The sequence below is a fragment of the Petaurus breviceps genome, unplaced genomic scaffold, assembly GCF_028583685.1.
Source record: "Petaurus breviceps papuanus isolate PSGF00001 unplaced genomic scaffold, PetGlider_PUasm1.0 216, whole genome shotgun sequence".
Lineage (NCBI taxonomy): Eukaryota > Metazoa > Chordata > Mammalia > Diprotodontia > Petauridae > Petaurus > Petaurus breviceps.
Genome location: NW_027185867.1, coordinates 106,302 through 128,329, shown reverse-complemented (window position 1 = coordinate 128,329; position 22,028 = coordinate 106,302). Strand labels below are relative to the sequence as shown.

The 22,028-nt window shown below is 37.5% G+C and overlaps 1 protein-coding gene across 7 annotated transcripts in view; it reads left to right on the top strand.

The window, feature by feature from the left end:
• Positions 1 to 22,028, top strand: part of PPHLN1 (periphilin 1) — a 189,065-nt gene that overhangs the window by 143,203 nt on the left and 23,834 nt on the right. For all 7 annotated transcript variants that reach the window (XM_069094200.1, XM_069094198.1, XM_069094196.1 and 4 more), the window contains one exon: positions 6,806 to 6,946. In XM_069094200.1, coding sequence (XP_068950301.1) covers positions 6,806 to 6,946 — 141 coding nt within the window. The remainder of the gene's footprint in view (positions 1 to 6,805; positions 6,947 to 22,028) is intronic.

Genomic DNA, 22,028 nt, shown 5'->3' with positions numbered 1-22,028 from the left:
ATTCCCTCTGATTGCAGAACATTACACTCATTTGCAATGTAGAGTCTAACATTTACCTGGGGCACTAAAAGGATAATGCATTGCCTGTAGTCATGCCTCTAAGACTATTTCTTGCTTTTACTGCACCTCCTTTTACTGTCAAGATAAATTACACATTAAAAGAGCATGATTTTTTTTTCAAAGGAAGCATTTAGTATTTTATTTTTCTCAGTTACAGGTAAAAACAATTTTAACATTTGTTATTTAAACTTTGTGTTCCAAATTGTCTTCCTTTCTCCCTCACACTCTCTGCCCCTATGAGTTCTTAACTAAACAAAAAGAAAAAACAAACTGGTGGATTAAGACTCATGTTGATACTTTTTAAAAAGTAGTATTATATATATATATATATATATTATATAATATATTATATATATTATTGTGAGTTTCTTCTAGGTTGGGATTGCTAGGTAGTTTCCCAGGATTCCTTAAATGTCTTGGGGCAAATATATTTATCGGGGAGTTTTAGTGGAATTTTTCTTTTTTTAAATAAGGTTTAGGATAATTTTTTTTACCCTCCTCCCCCTTTTTGAAGGGGGGAGGGCAGGACAATTGGGGTTAAGTGACTTGCTGAAGGTCACACAGCTAGTAAGTGTTAAGTATCTGGGTCTGGATTTGAACTCAGGTCCTCCTGACTCCAGGGCCAGTGCTCTATTCACTGTGCCACCTAGTCTCCCCCTAGGATAATTCTTTTTTTTTTCTTTTGAAAAAGCAATTGGGGTTAAGTAACTTACACAGCAGTTTTTTTGTGTGGGTGTTAGGTATCTGAGGCCGGGAACGATCCCGGGTTCTCCGGACTCCGGGGCTGGCACTCTTACTCACTGTACCATCTAGCTGAGCCTCCCCCACCCTCCCCAGGATAATTCTTAATGACATTTTCAGCTGTCAGTGGTAGTAGTAGCATTGATTTTATAGTTGTACAATTTTTGTGTTAAGTTACTGTATTTTCAGTAACAACAGGAATATATCCTTCAAAATGTAATATTGTTATTGATTTGAAAAATTGAAAATAAACTAAACTTTTTCAAAAGACTCACTCTGCACCAGGCAGATGTACCTAATTCAGTCTGACTTTAATATGATTACTCTTCCCAATTGATAATAAGATGTTACATTTCTTTTTTTTTTTTTATTGCTTTTTGGAGGGCAATTGGCATTAAGTAACTTGCCTAATGTCTCACAGCTAGTTTTTGTGTTAAGTGTCTGAGGTCGCATTTGAACTCAGGTCCTCCTGATTCCAGGGCTGGTGCTCTACTCACGGCGCCGCCTAGCCGCCCCAGTTAAATTTCTTTTGATAAAGAATAGGGTGAGAGGATTGTTCCTGTGAAATGTTATGTTTGCCCCCCTGATCGGTATTGGTAACATTTCTTTAGACTTTTTGCCTTTTTGTATCTAAAAGTAAGTCACCCTAATCACCATTCTGTGAGCATAACCTTCATAATCCATCTCTTATTGAGAATCTAACCTTAGCTTGACAGCCCTACACACTCCATGTGCATGTTGTTATCTTAGCATCCTACTGATGTCATGGACAGAAGGAAGAGTTTAGGAAGATCACAGTACTGCCTCAGATGTATCGTATGGTAGTGATGAAATACTTCTGTAGTTCTAGATATCTCCAGGAGCTGTCTGCCAAACACATAGCAATTAATTTATTGACTTGTCTTAGTTATAATTGAGTTTTTTAAGAGGCGGAGGAACAAAGGAGTGGCATTTCTGTTTTGGATCTTATTTTCGCTAACAGGAACAAATTGTTTTCTGGAATATAATGCTAGAGACTTTAGGTGGTTACCTTCTATCTTTAACCATCTATCTTTAAAAGTTTTGATAGAAAAGAGAAAAGTTGTACATCGTCTAGTATAAACCCTAGATTTGGGGAGAGTAAATTTAAAAGGGATCAGTGGAAGTTTAGATAGCATCCCATAGATTAAAAATCTATAGAAGTTAATTTTGAAGAAGAATGAAATTCAAAAAACAAAAAATTCTAATGAGGAAGAAAAAGGAGATGTCAACTAAAGAGATCAGTATAGATTCATAGGGAATTCATTAAAAACTTCTGATTTTAAAAAGACATGTACATTAAGGGCAGGCAACAGAAGAGTTGTATCAGGACCAATAAAAACTGAGAATAATCTGAGGCTAGTAAGGAAAGCCAAGTGAAACAGAAATGAGGAGGAGGTGGTGTTGGGTCCTGGTATAGGGGAGTTAGCTTAGAGAAGAGAAGACTTTAGAGGGCATTATAGCTGTCTTTTTAAGTATTTTGAAGGCCTCATCTGGAAAAGACATTAGACTTGTTTTATTTTGTCACAAAGTACAGAAATTGAGAGTAATGGAATGGAAATTGCAAAGAGGCAAATTTAGGTGTGAAATAAAGAAAAACTAGAGTTATCTAGAAGTGGACTGCCTTTGGAGATAATATATTCCTTTGAGATTGAAAAGCAAAGACTGGGTAACTACTTGTTTAGTGTATTATAAAGGAAATTCATATTCAGATTATGTTAGATTAGATGGCTACTGAGGTCTTGTCCAGCTTTGAAATTTTGTGATTCTTTGGGTCAGTGAGGTGATTTAGTTCGAAGAAGTTCAGATAAGATGTATGATGAGAGAAAAATTTATATTTATTTTAGTGAACATTTAAAAAATCATTAGCCTTTTTTAAAAAGCAATTTTAGTTTTCTTTGTGTTTGATTTTCAATTTAAATACTTTTTTTCCCTTTTAATTTTTCTAAATCTGAGGCCTATTTGATTTAGTATTTCCTATGGTTTACCACCCATGAAAGGCAAGGGAGAGAGGGAATGAGGTAATCTTAAAGCAAGGGTGGCCTATGCACAAGTCACTTAAACCCTTAATGGTCTTGGCAAGCTTCTGAGATGAAAAGTTGCACAGAGGGTACCAATTAACATTGCTAGAGGAAATTTTTTCACTTCCTCTCCTGAAATTTCTCTTTTTCAGTAAAATCATAGGTCCAGTACCTGTGATTAACTTATATTTTAACATTTTGTCCTAGAAATGTAATGATGTCAGAAACTTCTTTAAGAATACATAATTTTCCTTCTTTCTCTCTCTCACCCTTCTCCTTTTCTAGTCTGTGCAATGCCTGTTCATGTAGGCAGCAGTATAAAGATGACTAAGTCTAGGAACCATACAACTCACAACCAGTCAGGAAAATGGCAAAGAAATAGCATCAAGAAACCTAGGTCACAGAGATATATGAGTCTCTGAAATGTGTTGACTCCAAGATTCTGAGAAATACATGTTTTACCAAGAAACATAACAAGAAGAGGCTGAAGAAGATATAGACCAAAAATACCAAAGCCATCAAGGCTTGAGCAGAGGCTTCTAAGAACAAGATCCCCAAGGCCAGAGCCCAGCATGCTGGCCTTAGTATCGCTCCCAGCATCTAGCCCTTGGGGTCAACACCACAGGTCCCAGCATCATGAAGCTCAGCTCTAAGGTTGGCAGAACCAATGACCCCAAGGATATCAACTCTGATGTCAAGTTCAGTAAGTCTGATACCAAGTCCACCAAATCTGGCCCAAAGGCCACTGAAGTCTCTAAAACCTCCAAGTCTTACACCAGGGTCACCAAGATCAATCCTAAAGCAACCAAATCTGAAGCCAGGGTCAACAAATCTTATTCCAAGGTCGTGAAGCCCAGTTATTCCAAGGTTCCCAAACCCAGTGATTACAAGACTGCTAAGCCTATTGACTGCAAGCCTTCCAAATCCACCTACCCTAAGGGTGCCAAAACTGAAGATTTTGGGCCTAAAGCTACTAGTCCCAAACCCTGCAAAATTAATGCTTTCATGACAGAAGGACTTGTTTAAATTCTAGACCACTTTTTTTTTTCCCCAGACAGGGTGTGATTATTCACTATTTTGTATAAGTAAAGGAAATGGTGAGTTATAAGAAAAAAAAAGAGATTATGATTTCCTAGTAGTTCAAGATTTGAACATTGGCTCAATTGAGATGAAAATAGAATTGGGAAAGAAAAGTAGCTTGAGCCTGGTGTCATTGCATCTATGAATCCTAGTACTATGAACAGCTTACTTATGCTCACCACTGTTTATAAACCTCTTTTGCTTTCTGTGGAACCATACTTTTCTGTCACAGACAGAAAAAAAAAATATGTCACAAATACACTTTTCTTTTTCAGCTTTCCTTCTTCAGTTTCCACCATGCCATGTTACACTACAGCACAAAGTCTGCTATAGTCTTGCAAATGAGTACTAAAAGTTATTATTACACAAAATTTTAATTAACCCCTTGTTCTTTGCTCTCTTTTCCCTCCTCCCATTCTAACACTGGTGTAAAAATATAAAACATTGCAAATGAAATAATCTAGCCTCCTTTATGTAATTTTCCTTTTGTAATGTGAACTATTTGCAAGGCTGACTCTTAAGTGATATGAAGTTACAATTTATCCACGCAAAAAAATATTTTAAATTTTTTGCCTTTCTTCATTAAATGTGTTTCTAGATACGATGGCCAAAAGAAAACTATAGTTAATTGCTTAAAATGAGCTATCAAAAATAAAACCATAGCTGATTGTTTAAAATGAAAAAGTTAAAGTGAACTGTATTACCTTGAAAGTTACTTCTTGGGGTGGCTAGGTGGCTTGGTGAATAGAGTGGCTCTGGAGTCAGAAGGACCTGAGTTCAAATCCGATCTCAGACACTTCACACACACACACACACACACACACACACACCCTAGCTGTGTGACCTTGGGCAAGTCATTTAATCCCAATTGCTCAAACTTCCCCCCTCAAAAAAAAAAAAACAAAAAGAAAAGAAAGTTACTTCTTCCTTTTTGAGATTTCCTCCTTTGTTATTTAACAAATCTGTATCCTGAAGTAACAAAAATTCAAATTCAGAGAGTGGATTCAGAAATCAAATAAAACCTTCCCCCTTTAAATTGTAACTTCTTAATTCCCAATTTCTGTTCCCATTTTTCTTACACTGCTCCTCTATTTCCCTGTGCAGACAAGAAAAAATTTTTTGGAGGCAAGTGACTTGCCCAAGATCACACAGATAGTAAATGTCAGGTGTCTGAAGCTGGATTTGAACTCAGGTACTCCTGACTCCAGGATCAGTGCTCTATTCAATGTGCCACCTAGCTGCCCCCTGACAGTAGATTTTTTTAAAGTACTACTCCTGGAAGAGATGAAAGATACTCTAGTTTGATCACAATCAAGTATATAGATACTTTTTAGAATATATTAGCCTAGAGCTTCATCTTACCCACTATTAAGAAAGATACCTTTCTCAATACTTTCTTTACATATTCTCATTGTGCATAGTGAAATTAAAAGCATTAAAAACTCTATTTAGGGGAGGCTAGGTGGCACAGTGAATACAACACCAGCCCTAGAGTCAGGAGGCCCTGAGTTAAAATGCGGCCTCAGACACTTAATACTTACTAGCCCTGTGACCTTGGGCAAGTCACTTAACCCCAATTGCCCTGCCATCCCCCCTCCAAAAAAGCAAAATAACAAACAACAACCCCCCCCCACTATTTAAATGGTTAAGAATTACCTCCTTAATATAATTTCTCCTGCCAGTTGTATCCTAGAAACAACTGTATGAAACATCTTTTATGTAATTTTATTTATTATTATCTTTTAATTTATATCATTTAATATTTCCCAATTATATTAAAATTTTTTTAACATTCATCTTTGAAAATTTTGAACTCCAAATGCTCTTTTGCCCCTCCCTTTACCTATTAAGAGGGCAAGCAATGCAATTATACATATGAAGTCATGAAAAACATAGTTCCATATTATCCACCTTGTAATAAAATGAACACACATATGAAAAATAATACTTCAGTCTGCACTCCGATTTCATCAGTTTTCTCTCTGGAGGAGAATAGTATTTATCAGCATTGGTCCTTCTGAATTGTCTTGGATCATTGTTTTGATTGTAGTAGCTAAGCTTTTCATAGTTGATCATTTTTACAGTATTGCTGTTACTGTATACAGTGTTCTGGTTCTGCTCACTTCACTTTGCAGAAGTTCATATAAGTCTTCCCAGCTTTTTTGAAACAAAACCGTTGTCATTCAAACTATGCATTACAATAATATACTACAGCTTGTTCAGCCATTCCCCACTTCATGGTCATCCTTTCTATTTTTAATTTATCGCCACCACAAAAAGAGCTGCTATCAATATTTTTGTACATATGGGGCCTTTACCTTTTCTGTGATCTGTTTAGGATACAAGCCTAATGGTGGTTTTGCTGGGTCAAAGAATATGAACAGTTTTATAGCCCTTTAGGTATAGTTGCAAATTATTCCCCAGAAAGGTTCAGCTCCAATGACAGTGCATTAGTGTGCCAGTTTTTCTACATCCACTTCAACATTCATACTTTTCCTTTTCTGTCATGATAACCAATCTGATAGGTATGAGGTGGTACCTAAGAATTGTATTAATTTTCATTTCTCTAATCAGTAGTGATTTAGACCATTTTTTCTTGTGATAGCTTTGATTTCTTATGGAAACTGCAGTTCATATTCTTTGACCAGTTTGGTCAATTGGGGAATGGCATTTATTTTTATAAATTTGGCTTATTCCCTATATATTTGAGAAGTGAAGCCTTTATCAGAGAAACTTGTAAAAAAATTTCTTCCCACTTTGCTGCTTTCCTTTTAATTTTGGCTGCATTGGTTTTCCTTGAGGGAAACCTTTTTAATCTCATGTAATCAAAATTATCCGTTACACATTTAAAAAATAACTTTATGTCAATTTTATTCTATTTAAAGGCTGGGTCTTCAGCTCCATTATACAATGACCAACCAGAAGAGCCTGAAACAAATGCCACAGATAGTATTGAACTGTTTGAAGACAACCAGGTAACCAGTCGCTCAAAAGCAATAGCATCAAAGACCAAAGAAATTGAACAGGTATTCCATTTTTAAAAAATATGCTATACTAACTCAGATATTTCAATGAATAATGTTATTGTAATAAAAGCTTAATGTTTACTTTCACATTAAATGTTGATAGTGACCCCTTTCTCAAGGAAGGAAAAAAATCTGTTTTTCCAACATTAAGTTCTTGTATTTATTATTCTATATAGAATTCTATGTGTGTGTGTGTGTGTGTGTGTGTGTATAATATACATATTTAAGTGTGTATATATTTTGTGTGTATATACATATACATATATATTATATATATTCTATGAAGAGAGATATGAACTGTAGCAGCTTATCACTGCTTATTCTGAATAAGAATGACAGAATTTCACTTTCTGAAGGGACCTCAGCAGTATTTTATTGGGATTTTCCCTAGTACTCACATAATATTTATAGCTCTAAAGACAACACTTTTTGTCATAATTGTTACTTGTCACTATCTTTTGCTTGTTTTGAACTTTAGCACTGTTAACATAAGTTTTATAGAATTTTGATAAGTTTTTAAATTTACTTTATCTTCTATACTTGCTTTATTTAAAAAAAAAAAAACAAAGTTAGTGAATTTCTTATACAGTCACATTAGGTATTTTCTTCCTTATCAGAATTACTTCTTTATGCCTTCAGAATTTCACCGAGGGCTTTCTAGCCTTCCTGAGTTTTATCTCCCTGGTATAATCTTATTTTCTTTACTTCACTTAATTTTACTTTACTTGAATCCTTCCTATACATCTACTCTCTATTTTTATTCTGAAGTCTTTTAAATGTGTATTCCTCAGATATGTTACATATGGACTAATTCCAGTTTTCTTTTCCTCTATTGTGAATGTGAAGTTGAAATTTTCATTTCAGTTTAAGGGTTTGGATGTTGGATTAGATGACCTTGTCCATTTTAGCTCTAGTATTTGGTGATCCTTATTTGTATTACCATGTTTATGTATCACCTAGAAGAAATGTGAAATCAATATCGAATGGTTGTTTTACTTAGTATACCTGATACAAGATTATTTAATAACTACACACACACGCACACACACACACACACACACCCATTGGGTTGACTTCTCCCATTCACAGCCATACCTACTTTCATTGCAGTCTCAAATTCCACTTTTAAAAATGCTAATCTTAGAGAGAACTTTCCAGTGTAAATGGAAGGGAATAAGCATTTATAGAGCACTTACTATGTGCCAGGCACTAAAGGATGATCCCATTGGATGCTTACAGCCCTTCTATGAGATAGGTATTATAATCTTCATTTTATAGTCAAGGGAATTAAGGCAAAGTGATTCTTGCTCAGGGTTAACAACTAATAAATGTGTGATACCAGATTTTATTAATGATGAGATCTTACATTTATATGGTGCTTAATATGTGCCAAATACTATATTAAGTAGTTTTCAATTATTATCTCACATAGGAGCTATTATTATCCATATTTTTAGGCAGGCAGAAGTTAAGAGGCTTGCCCTGGGTCACATAGCTTCTAAAATCTGATACCACATTTAAACTCAGGTCTTCCTGACTCTAGGTTCACCACTATCCATTGTGTTACCAGCTGCCTCAATATAATAATAGTTAGCATTTATTTAATGTCTATTCTGTGCCAGGCACTATTTTAAGCACTTTTAAATATTATCTAATTTCTAAAGTGTTTGATAGTGTGAGCAAGTAGTTTTATTTGTTAGACTGTTTTACATACATATTAATAATGAACTTAAAATGGCCATCACCATGGCCATGTCACTTTCCCTCCCACTACCCACCTTTTTGAAAAAGAAGAAAAAAAAGCAAATTTGACAACTGACTAAAGTGAAAAATTTGGAATTTACTATTCCTTATATTATTTTCATTTTGACATGGAAACTATTCAGATATGCAGTATTCAGTTTAGTTTTAACAAGTAAAGTATTCTTTTCTGATTTCTATGTTAAGAAAGTTTCTGAAGCTGTGGTCACCAGAATAGATACCTATAATGAAAATGAATATTCTTTCCTAGTATATGTCATTACATATTAATGAATAATTGTTACAATATATTTACATTATAATAACATATAATGTATAAGTTAGTATATAATATTACTATATATTTATTTACAAATTGTATACATTGACTGTTATACAACATGTTATAAAACATTGACATTGTAGTATCAACTATGCATCCTTTGAAGCAAGGTAAACATTCTGTCCATCTGAATTAATTGTCTATCCCATTATACTGAGTGAAAAGTCATTTCTTTTCATGTCTCCCATTCTACCTCCTCATACCTTCTCAGCTAAGGACTTCACTGAACAAAACTTAGACCATTGACTGAAATCTTTCCCTTCTCTCCTCATGTGCATCTCACATCATTCAGACATCTTCCAGTCTTCTCCTTCGCTCCAGTCTAGGATGAAGAGGTGGCCCTTGTCTTGAGCAAGTCAAACTCCTCTACAGGCAGCCTTGATCCTATCGCCTCCCATTTTCTTTAGCAAAATTCCTGTACTATTTTCCTCTTATCTTCATTCTCTCCTGGTCTACTGGCTCCTTTTCTGCTCCCCTCAGATATGCTTATGTGAAACACAGGAATGAAAAGAAACTTAAAAATGTAAACATGAGTGAGTAATGGTAAAAAAATTAAATAAATGACTTACCCAAAGTCATGTAGATAATACATTTCTGTGAAGGAATTGGAACTCAGGTTTTCCTGACTTTAGACCCAGGCTCTATTCTTTGTGCCACTTAGATGATATATGTGTCCCATCTGAACTCTGATACCATTCGGAGTAGTAGAGGGAGTTTAATTAGACTATGAGGAGGCCGGCCAGATAGCAGAGTGAATAGAGTGTGCCTGCAGTATGGAAGGCTCATCTTCCTGAGTTCAAATCTTGCTTCATACACTTAATAACTGTGTGACCCTGAGCAAGTCACTTAACCTTGTTTTCTTCAGTTTCCTCACCTGTAAAATGAACTGGAAAGGCAAACCACTTTGCCAGGAAAACCCCAAATGGAGTCATGAAGAGCCATACGTCACTGAAAATGACTGATAAGCAACATGAGTGCTTCTGTTATGTCTTGCTGATCTTAAGGAAAACTGAAAAGATTGAGAAAGAAAAATACACTGAGGGGGAAGGAGAAGGAAAGAAAATGTAAAAAGACTGCAGTCAAAAAAGTGCAAAATGAGTTCAGCCAGGTGGGAAAAATATATTTGTAGAATTCTGCAAACCTTTAAAGCATGATATTATCTCTGAATCCACTCTCCTCTGGTGGCCTCCCCTGTGGAGTCCCACTTCCACATCAAAACAGTTTTTTTCTCTCTAGTTAGGGGAGCTAGTTCCTGATCCTCATTCTTATTTCTCAGCTACTACCTCCCCCAACGCCCCCAGGAAGCAAAAGACATGACTCCTAGGCCAGGCTAGAGTAGTCCTCTGTACAACCCTCATTCCTTGAGTATGTGCCCCAGAGATTTTTCTCTGCATTTCCACTTCTATAATAAAGAACATGGTTTCAAGGAAGTTCAAGAACTAGTTAGATTCTTGTCCTTTCCCTCCCTCGTCCAGTTCTTCTCCTTTGAAATTAGCCCATATATGATCTTTTTGATCTATCAATTGAACTTAAACAAGGTGAGAATTTTCAAGAATCCCTAGAACCATGTAAGTATTGATTTAATGTCTTAGTGTTGTTTTGCTATCTGTAATTGTTTAACTTTGTAATATTTCTTTCTTTATTGTATTTATATGTGAAATACTTCTGATTTATTTTTCTTGCTTTTTTAATGTGTTACTGATATCTTTTTAAAAACAATGTATATCACAGTATATTCCTCATACCCTCCCTTCTATGCCCCTTCCCATATATATTGAACCATTGATTTTAACCAGGGAAACTGGTTAAATAAAAGTTATTGATCATGTCTATCAGCATGTGTTTCCTACCATGTGATGTCCATGGTCCATCATCATTACTCTTTTTGAATCAGAATTATTTAGTATATACCTTTGACATCCCAGAGACTTTGAACTCCTGTAGATCACCATCCAAACTCCACTCCATTTTACCTATTACCTATTTCCTCATTTCTATACCACTCAATCCTCCCACCCAAAAGTTTCATCCTAACTCTACCCAGCCCTTCCACTGTACTCTCTAGAATGTTCGTTCCATAGGCAACAAACTTCCCTTCATTTTAAATGTTCCTTTTCCACTTCTTCCATTAACTAGCTCTTACTGAAACCTAGCTTTTCCCTGATGACATAACCTCCCTTTCCGTCCTGGCTGTACCTTCACTCATTCTCCTTGGTTCACTGGTTCAGCTAGTTCCCATTGCTTCTTCCAGGTTCTCCCCTTTCCTCATTTATTCAGGAATCTCCAGGAACCAAGTTCATGCTATTCATATCTTCCACCCAATCAAAATCCTGCTTACTATTGTCTACAGACCCCTGGGTTACTCCCCTTCATTTCTTTATGAATTCAATATCTGGCTTACGTTTTTTTTTTTTTTTCTCCTCCCACATTCCTGCCCTCTTTCTGGTGCTGTCATTGTACATACTGATTTTTCCTCAAATACCCTAACCACTCATTTCCTCTACTTATTCACCTATCCCCCACCTCAGCCATACTACAATACCCTTAAGTTTAACTATCACCAATGTACCACCTCCACCTTCAAGAATTCTGAAATCCTTTTATTTGACTATAATCTGTTGTCTTTTTTTAACTTCTCTCCTTCTTTATGTGACCCTAACTTTTGTCCTCATCTTAGCCTCCGATCCCTTGACCCTTCAGTTCTGTAGGTCTAGCTTCCCTGCAGTAGCCACTCCCTCCTCTTCTCCCCATTTTGACTCCTTGGTGGACCAGTTCAGCTCTTCACTGTCCTCTCTTGAATCTCTAAACCCCTTATCATTTCAGTGAGCCTTGCCTCAGCCTTCGATTACCCTCATCATTCATCACACCTGCATATGTGCTGCTGACAGTCCCCTTCTGTCAGCCCCACCCTCTGACCAGTTTTCCGTCTTTTCTTTTTTGCTGACTCATTTCCTCTGCCTTCAGACATGCTCATGTCTTCCCTGTCCTGAAAAAATCCCCTCCTTGATCCTTTTGTTTCTGCTAGTGGTTGTCCTATTTCTCTTCTACCCTTTGTAGCTAAATTCATCATAAAGACCATCTATAATAGGCAACTTCACTTTCCATCTTTTCACTCTTATGCCCTTCCACAATCAGAAATGATCTCTTAGTTACCAAATCCCACGGCCCTTTCTTACTCTGTTTCCTTATCTATAAAATGGGGATAATAATAGCACCTATTTCCCAGAATTGTTTTGAGGATCAAATGAGATAATATTTATGAGTTGCTTAGCACAATTCCTGGATGTGGTAGATCTACACTGTATAAATTCTATCTGTTATTGTTAGTCCTATTAGTATTATTAGAATGAAAGCTCTTTGAGGGTCTGGATTGGTTCATTTCATCTTTGTTTCCTCAGTGCACACTACCAGGTACATAATAGGTACTTAATAAATGCTGAATTTGCTTGAATTAAGTTGACTCTAAAGATGTATTCTAATCTAAAATATTATTTGTGGAGTTTAACCTTTTCCATTCTTACTCCCTTTCTTGAAATGTCCTTGATAAAATTTGTAAACCAGTCTAATAACATTTCTGTAGAGATTGGAAAGTAATATGACTAAGTAATTACCGAGCAGACCTAAAGCAGAGCCTCTGGGGATATGCACAGTGAGTTTGTTTGGCACAGATGAATATCTAGCCAAGGAGACTAAGGATGAGTCGCCACTCAAGTAGAAGAAGAACAGATAAAGCAGTGTCAGAATCCCAAAGGGAGAGAGTAGGGGGGAAGGGGGATCAGTAATGTAAACGAAGCAGAGATTAGGGATTGAGATTAGAATTTAGGATTAAAAGAGGCATTAGGATTATTAAAAGACAATTAAATTTGCTAAATTTGGAGAGAGCAGTTTCACTTGAATATTGTTGACCAGAAGCCAGATTGCAGAGAATTTTTTAAAAAAGGAGAAAAGAAAGGAAGATGTGGAACTAAGTATGATCATTATTTTTTAAAGAATTCAGCATGATAGAGGATGATCCCATTTAAGATAATAGGATTTAATGGCAGATTTTTTTGCTGTTTGGAGGGGGAGGGCAGGGCAATTGGGGTTAAGTGACTTGCCCATGGTCACACAACTACCGTGTTTCCCCAATAATAAGACCTATCCCGAAAATAAGCCCTCCCCTTACTGTGTAAGATTCCTCTAAAATAAGCCCTCCCCCGAAAATAAGTCCTATTGAGATTGCTACTGTAGTGAAGGTGATCCCTGCGCTACACGCTACATTACGGTACCCTCTGTATGCACCGTTCCCGTGAAACGCATGCCGCACTCCGAGCTGCATCCAATCAGAGCTGCAGCAGTGAGCGCGTCATCCTGTTCTTCCCCAGTGATTTGCTTGCTGGCGCCATTGAGAGCAGTGCCATGGAGGAGAGCTGAGGCAGGACAACATAAGCCCTCCCCTGAAAATAAGCCCTCTGGTGTTTTTCTTTCCAAAAAATTTAATAAGACAGTGTCTTATTATCGGGGAAACATGGTAGTAAGTGTTAAGTGTCTGAGAGCAGATTTGAACTCAGAGCCTCCTGCCTCCAGGGCTGGTGCTTTATTCACTGCGCCACCTAGTTGCCCCTGCAGATTTTTAAGGATGGTAAAAATTGGGGTGTTTTTGTAAGCAATAGGGAAAGAACCAAAATGAGAAGATTAGAGAAAAAATGAGATTGAGTAGTAGAGACAGTCACATCAGAAATTATGATGTTAAGACCTAGATTTGGCATTTGCATTTTATTGATACAGAAAGTAGGTTGTATTCGAAATTTTTGCACTTATTTTTCATGACTTGTTTGTTTTTTTCCTCTAGTGTCATCCTTAAATGCTCTTAGGATGATTGGTTTCTCTTACCATGCTTTCTGTAACTTGTTTTTTCCTTCTTCTCAGTATTTTAGGAGGTGCTACTGATTATAATCTTCCAAAGTAAGATATTATGAATGACTTTACATTCTAAATAAGTGTTTCCCTTAGCTTCTGTTTATTCCCCACAGGCACTTAGTAATTGCTTAAAAAATATGTATTGCTTGATTGATTGCTGATACCACCTTTTTATTATAACTGCTTTACACTGCTTAAGCTGCCTTAGAAAATGAAGATAGATCATCTTTATTTAGATTCTTTTATGTGTTTTCAACATCTGGGGTAATCAATAAATTGATGAAGTTGATATGGATGCATCTTCTGGTTTATATTCCTTTAGTTTAAATGTAATTCTAATTTTTGTTCTAATTAGCCATCTTGAAAATGTCTCCCTGTCATTTCACTGGTATAGGGAATTCCCAAGTTAGGAAACTCCTGCTAATGAAGGTTGTCACCTTTACATTAACTTATAGTTAATAGATACTTAGAGGATTAGAGGTTAAGTGACTTTTGCCCATCTTCAGTGTGTCCAAAATATGACTTGAATGCAGGCCTTTGTAGCTTTGAGGCCAACTCTCTCCATTATGCCACACCTCAAGATTCATAACCAGGCATTTTTTAAAAAATCAGTATACTCAGGGGTAGCCAGGTGGCGCAGTGAGTAAGAGCGCCGGCCCCGGTGTCGGGAGACCTGGGATCGGTTCCGGCCTCAGATACTTGGTACCCACACAAAATAACTGGCCATGTAACCTTGAGCAAGTTACTTAATCCCAATTGCTTAAAAAAAAAAACCAAACCCAATATACTCTGTTTCATTAATAACATACTACTTTATATGTCAAGTGCCTCCCACTTCTCTTGTTGAAAAAGAAATATTTATCTCTGACATGCTTAGAAATAGAAAAGTGAGACAGATTGAATCAATCAGTTATCATTTACTAAGCTCCTATTATGTACTATGTATTATCTATTATGTACTATGGTAATCACTGGGGATTCAAAGACAAAAATGAAATAGTCCCTGCCCTCAAGAAGCTTATATATTCAATTTAGAAAGACATCATTTACACAAAAGTATGTACAAGTAAGCATCAAATTATTGCTTATTATTATTAAAATCATTGTTTAATTATTAATAATTAGCACATTATTATTTAACTACTATATTACCCATGATTAAACATTTACTGTGACTTTAAAAAACATTGCTATGTTTAGAACTAAATTTCAGCCTAGACATTTATTTTTGCTTAGGTGATATGTATAGCACTAATTGTAAGAGCAATAACACTCAGCATTATCGGAGACTGCTAGCACAGGTTCACTCTTGATCTGCTTTATAGGAAAGACAGCTTAGAAGGGATTAATAATCTTACTCCATTCTATCCGGTTTTCTCACAAGAGTTGCTAAGCACCAACTCCTACAGCATTCCCTAATCACTCTTCTCAAAGGGTGATTAAGGGAGGCAACACTCCCTACATCTTGATTCGGTTGATCAAGACTGGCATAAGTTGTGCCTTCCTCCTGAGACAAACAAATTCTCCCCAAACCTTAATGGGGCTGGTCAAGCACATTCAACCATAAAGGTTGTTCCTTTCAAGGGTTCCCCCTTTTACTAACATCATCCACTTGGTCAGGGGAAAGATCATCACCCTGAAAGTGGAGAAAATATATCACCAGATCAGCAAGCACAAACATCTTGAGTTCACATTCACAGCTGGGAGGCCCCTTGAATAACAGCTATTCAGAGTCCCTAATCCAGGAAATCAAAAAGGTCTCAGGTGAAGCATCCTTTTCATGAGCGAACCCTAAGGCAAAATATAAATTTCCCAGAATATATACAGTTTTCAAACAAAGACTTAGCACCTGATTGGCTCAGTGCCAAAAAGTGTGAAAGCCCATGTGACTCAGCACAGGTTGTGTTACAACTGTGAACTGGTCCAGAGTAAAAGGAGTAAGACATTTGTGATTGATAAAGCAAAATACTTGGGAACAAGAAATTGTTATGGCCATGGATCCTGGGAAACTGAATTCCAAGAAATAATAGCAAAAATGCCACCTTGTTTATGCTTACACTAATTTGCAAAATCTCCATTTAACATATTTTTTTTCTTAAAAGTCTTTTTTTTAAATAAATTTTATGTTTATTTTTAGTTTACAATATTCATTTCCGCAAGATTTTGAGTTACAAATTTTCTCCCCGTCTTTCCCCTACCCACCACCCCAAAACAATCCCACTGAGTACCCACTCCCCAATCTGCTCTCTCCTATATCCTCTCCCAAACTCCCTCCAACTTTCCGGTAGGGCAAGATGGATCTTCATATCCCAGTGCCTGTATATCTTATTTCCCAGTGCATGAAAAAACAACTTTTTTTAGACATTTGATTTTAAAACTTGGAATTCCGGATTCTTTCCTTTCTTCCCTCATCACCCAACCTTACTGGAAAGATAAGCAGTTTGACATAGGTTGTACGTGTGTAGTTGTGCAAAATATTTCCATAGTGGATATATTGTGAAAGACTAACTATATTTCCCTCCATCCTATCCTGTCCCCCATTTGTTCTATTTTCTACTTTGACCCTGTCCTTTTTCAGAAGTGTGTGCTTCCAACTTCCCTCCTCCCCAATCTGCCCTTCCTTCTATCATCCCCCCTCACATCCCCTTCCCCCCTACTTTCCTTTAGGGTAAGATACCCAATTGAGTGTGTATGTTATTCTCTCCTTAAGCCAAATTCAATGAGAGTAAGGTTGATCCGTTCATTCCCCTTTGCCTTCCTGTTCTTCCCCTCCATTGTAGCAGTTTTCCCTTGGCTCTTTTATATGAGATAATTTACCGTATTCTCTCTCTCCTTATCACCTCTCATTATATTCCTCTCTCACCTCTTAATTTTATATTTTTAAATATCATCCCTTTCTATTCAATTGATCCTGTGCCCTCTGTCTATGTATACTTGTACACATATTTACACACACTGACATACGTATTCATATGCCCATATACCCTCCTATTATATAGACATATATATGTATGTAAACATATATATGCACACACATTTATATAAATTCCCTTCAACGATCCTCATATGGAGAAAAGTTTCGTAAGTTACAATTATCGTTTTTTCATGTAGGCATGTAAATAGTTCAACTTTGATAATAAGTTCCTTATGATTTCTTTTCCCAGTTTACCTTCTCATGCTTCTCTTGTTTTTTATATTTGAATGTCAAATTTTCTATTCAACTCTGCTTTTTTCATCAAGAATGCTTGAAAGTCCTCTATTTCAATGAATGACCATATTTTCCCCCGAAACAATTCTTGGTTTTAATCCTAGCTCCTTTGACCTCCAGAATATCATATTCCAAGCCCTTCGATCCCTTAATGTAGAAGCTGCCAGATACTATGTTATCCTAATTGTGTTTCCACAATATTGAGACTGTTTCTTCTTGGCTGCTTGTGATATTTTCTCCTTGATCTGGGAATTCTGGACCCTGACTATAATATTCCTAGGATTGGTGAATTTTCAATTTCTATCTTGCCCTCTGGTTCTAAAATATCAGAGCAGTTTTCCTTGAGAATTTCTTGAAGGATGATTTCTAGGTTCTTTTTTTGATCATGGGTTTCAGGTAGTCCAATAATTTTAAAATTATCTCTCCTAGATCTGTTGTCCAGGTCAGTGGTTTTTCTAATGAGATATTTCACATTGCCTTCTATTTTTTCATTTGTTTGGATCTGCTTAATAGTATCTTGATTTCTTATAAAAATCATTGGCTTCCATTTGATCTAATCTAATTCTGAAGGAATTTTCCCCTAAGTGAGCTTTTGAAATTTTTTTTTCCAACTGGCAAATTCGACTTTTTAAGGCATTCTTCTCCTCATTGGCTTTTTGAGCCTCTTTTGCCATTTGAATTAGTCTGTTTTTTAAGGTATATTTTCTTCAGTCAGGTTGTTGAATTTGTTTTTTATTTTGCATCATTCTCATTTCTCTTCCCAATTTTTCCTCCACTTCTCTTACTTGTTTTTCAAAATTCTTTTTGAGCTCCTCTATGGCCTATAACCAGTTCATATTTTTCTTGGAAACTTTTGGTGCAGGAGTTCTGACTACATTGTCTTCCTCCTGTTCCATGCTTTGAAACTTTTGGTCCCCAAAAAAGGAATCTAAGGTTTGACTGCTGTGCTTGCTTTGCTTCCTTTGCTTGCTCATGTTGCCACTCAGTTGCTTGACTTTTGAGCTTTTTGCCACAGTAGAACTCTACTTCCAGAGAGGAGAGCGTTGTCCCAAATTGCTGGGGTTTTCGCAGCTGCCGGAGCTATTAGTTGGATGCCCTCTCTGAAGCTTCACCAGCACTGGCACCTGGTCATACATCCCAGGAACTCCACCCTAGACAGTGACCCAGATCCAAGCAGGTTAAAGCAAGAGTTATTACCCTCTGAATGGTTACTTGGTCCCTCTGTGATCTGTAGGCCAGGAGCTCTGAAGAAGCCATGTGGTGGCTCCTAGGCCACTGCACTTCTACCATTTCTCAGCCTAGTGGGCAGGGGCTGGACCCGCCTTCCCCTCAGTTCCAACAGAGTTCTCCAGAGGAGGGCTACTAACACAGGTTAATTCTTTATCTGGTTAGACAGGAAAGACACTAAGAAGGGGTTAATAATCTTACTTTATTCTAGTCTAGTTTTTTTCACAAGACGATTGCTGATAATGGGAGCAGAAACTCCTACAGCATTCCCTAATCATTCTTGCAGGGGCCAGCACGCTGGGGGCTGATCAAGGCACACACAGCATCTGTGCACTTAGTCCCAAGGTTCCCCATTCACTGACCAGTGGCCACCTGTTTTATAGTAGCAACAGACAAAGCATACTGCCAGTAATAGCCTCAGAAGTTTACATCACCCCACCTTTGTATCTCACTGCGCAGTTGCAGTGGGTGTTTATATTAGTTATCATTATATAATGCTGTGCAAGTGTAGTGGAGATGTTTTGAACCCTAACTGAGGAAACTCATATCTAATACCTGGGAACAACAGGTATGGATCCTGGGAACCTGAACTTTAAGAAATAATAACAAAAATCCACTTTACACAAACTAAAATCCACCTTACTTACACCAAAACTCACCTTACTTACACTCCACCCCTCTAGGATCCTGGTCTTTACAATCTAAACAGATGCCAGCTTGGCCCTCACAATCTACACAGGTGATACCTTTTGGGGTTCTCGATTCAAGAAACTAAAGAAAAACATTCACAATCCATAACAACTTAACAACAACATAAACCGCAACAATATACATGATATAACAATAATATAGGCTACAACAACACAGATGTTGTGTTGGGCATCAAACATGTAATGACAGTATACTGCAGTAACATAAACATTTGTGTTGGGCTTTAGGTATACAGACACACCATATTACCAGAGTGACCACATGATCTCAGACAGAAACAAAAACATCTTGCCCTTTTTCCCAAGAAATATGGCCACAAGGCCTGAAATAGAACATATCATTCAATATATAACCTAACACTCAGTATGTAACATAGCACACAGTATAGAACATTGCCTTCAAAATGTGACATAGCACAGTATATAACTGCATAACCACCACCTTATACATTCTTTGAAGAGTGAGCAGTCAGCTCTTCTTCACTTCAGGTACTATCCAAAGTACTGTCCATAGTATTAGTAGCTTGTATATTCAGGACCCCTGAGGGTCCTAGGCCATCTCCATCTGAAGTACTTCCCACTCCTGCAGGGCTTTATCCGCGTTAGATGGCTACTCTCATACCCAGACTGTGATTGCTGTCCTTATTAAAACTGCACCCACACCCATCACAAGACAGGGGCTTTTCCCCAGGGCAGCAAAGAACACAATACATTCCACTCCTGGGCCACAATGGGTTATAGTCCCCTCAGTAACAGCAGAGGGTCCAAGTTCAGAAAGTCCTCTTGGGGGGTGTTTTTCTTTCCATACTGCTGTTGCAGGCTCTCACCTGGCAATCTCGTGTACACACATGTTTGAGGGAGCCAAAAAAAATTCGTCCAAGTGCTTTCACTGCTCCAGCCCCTGCCCCAAGGTCTGGGGGGGCGGTTGGGCAACAAAGCCAACAGGATAGGTCCCTGGGGATTATGGCACTTCCCCCATCCCACCATAGACAACTCCACCCCTGAATCCCAACTTATCCCAGGGGGATATGGTAGAAAAAGACACCCAGTGCTTCTGCCTTGCTGCAAAGTTTCATCTTGATCTGTGACTGGGTCCTGAGCATAGCAACTCCTCCTTCTCCTGCAGCTCCAGGGCCTGACTGCTTCCTTATCCTCCCCCAGCCTCATGCAAGGAGGGTCTACTCCAGCCTGGGCTCTGGGCACAACATAATTCCAGGGCCTCCTCCCCTCAGACACAGTCTAGGGAGGGACTACTCTGACCTGGGTTCTCTGTAGCAGAGCCTCCCTCACACTGCCCTGCCTCTGGCCATGGCCTTGGCTCTGACAGGTTCAGAAGAAACTTCTCTTCTGGCTCCATTATCTCTATAGCATTAACTCTTTCCTGTACTCTGGGTTTCTTCTTTAATGTAGAGAAATTCAAAAGAAGCTTCTGCTTCCACTTCTCAAAAGACTCTGCCTCTGAAGCAGTCTCTCTTTAGCAGGCAGAATAATAAACATATGAGCCCTATGAATTTTGGTCTTGATCTCTTTCTCTTCTTGGGCTTTTTCACATGCCTCTTGTTGCTTCTGTAACTGGGCTTGCACTGAGAATAGCTTGTCAGTATTTTTTCTCACAGTGGTTAACTTTAACCAAACTACAACACAAGAAACTGAATTGCCTGCTTGTAGCAACAGACACCCTAGCATACCCAGGGTGGCTGCTAGCACGGGTTCTTTCATCCACTTTTCTAAAAGAAAGCAACTCAGAAGTTAACAATCTTAGTTTAATCAAACGTGTCATTTGCCTACTTCAAGGGGGAAAGTTAGCACCCTGAACTTCAGAGAAAATACAATCAGAAGTTACAAGTAGACAAAAAATACAGACAGAGAAAATATCACAATTCAGCAGACCAACAGACAGGGCATCTAGCTGTCTGACCATTACATACCTACCCTCACTCTCCAGGAGAGTAGGGGGGAAGGGGATGAGAGGGGTGATGATGGAGGGGAGGGCAGGCTGGGGGGGAGGGAAGTTGGAAGCACCCACTTTTGAAAAGAGACAGGATTAAAGTACAGAATAGAACAAGTGGGAGGTGGGATAGGAGGGAGGGAAATATAGTCAGTTTCTTACAATGTATCTATTAAGTTAATGTTTTGCATTAGCTACACATGTACAACCTATGTACAACTGTTTATCTTCTCCGTAAAGGTGAGTGACAAGGGAGGAAGGGAATGAATCTGGAATTCAGTTTTAAAATCAAATACTCATATCTATATGTACACTATTATTAATACTGTTTTACATGTAATTGGGAAATAAGATATCTGACAGGCACTGGGGCATAGAGATCCACCATGCCCTACTGGAAAAGTCAAAGGGGGTATGAGAGAAGACATGGGAGAGAGCAGATTGGAGGAGGGGATATCCTGTGGGACTGATATTTTGGGGCGGTGGGTCGGGGAAAAACGGGGAGAAAATTTGTAACTCAAAATCTGGCAGAAATGAATGATGCAAATCAGAAGTTAATAAAGCATTTGAAAAATGAAAAAGAAAGATTTAAAAAACAGTTTACACATTATTTCATTTGATCTGACTACTCTAAGTCAGGTGCTATTATCTTCATTTTGAAAATGAGGAAATTGAGGCTGTGAGAAGTTAAGTAACTTGCCTTGCACATAATAGGTGCTTATAAGTTCTTATTGAATGACTACTCTATCCTATATCTTAAGAAAATATTGGAAATAGACTGCCTTTTAATGACCTTTAAAAAAAAGTTTAATATCTCTCGTAAAAATCAGAAACTTCTATGTAACTTTTCACTCTTATTTCTTTATACCAAATGATTGTTTGTAAAACATATAATATGTTCATATTGCAGACATTCAAAATTTTACAGTTTAACTTGAATTTGTATTCAGTCCTTCATTCCCATTTTATATGAAAGTTTATGTGTAACCTACTACCCTCATATCTTA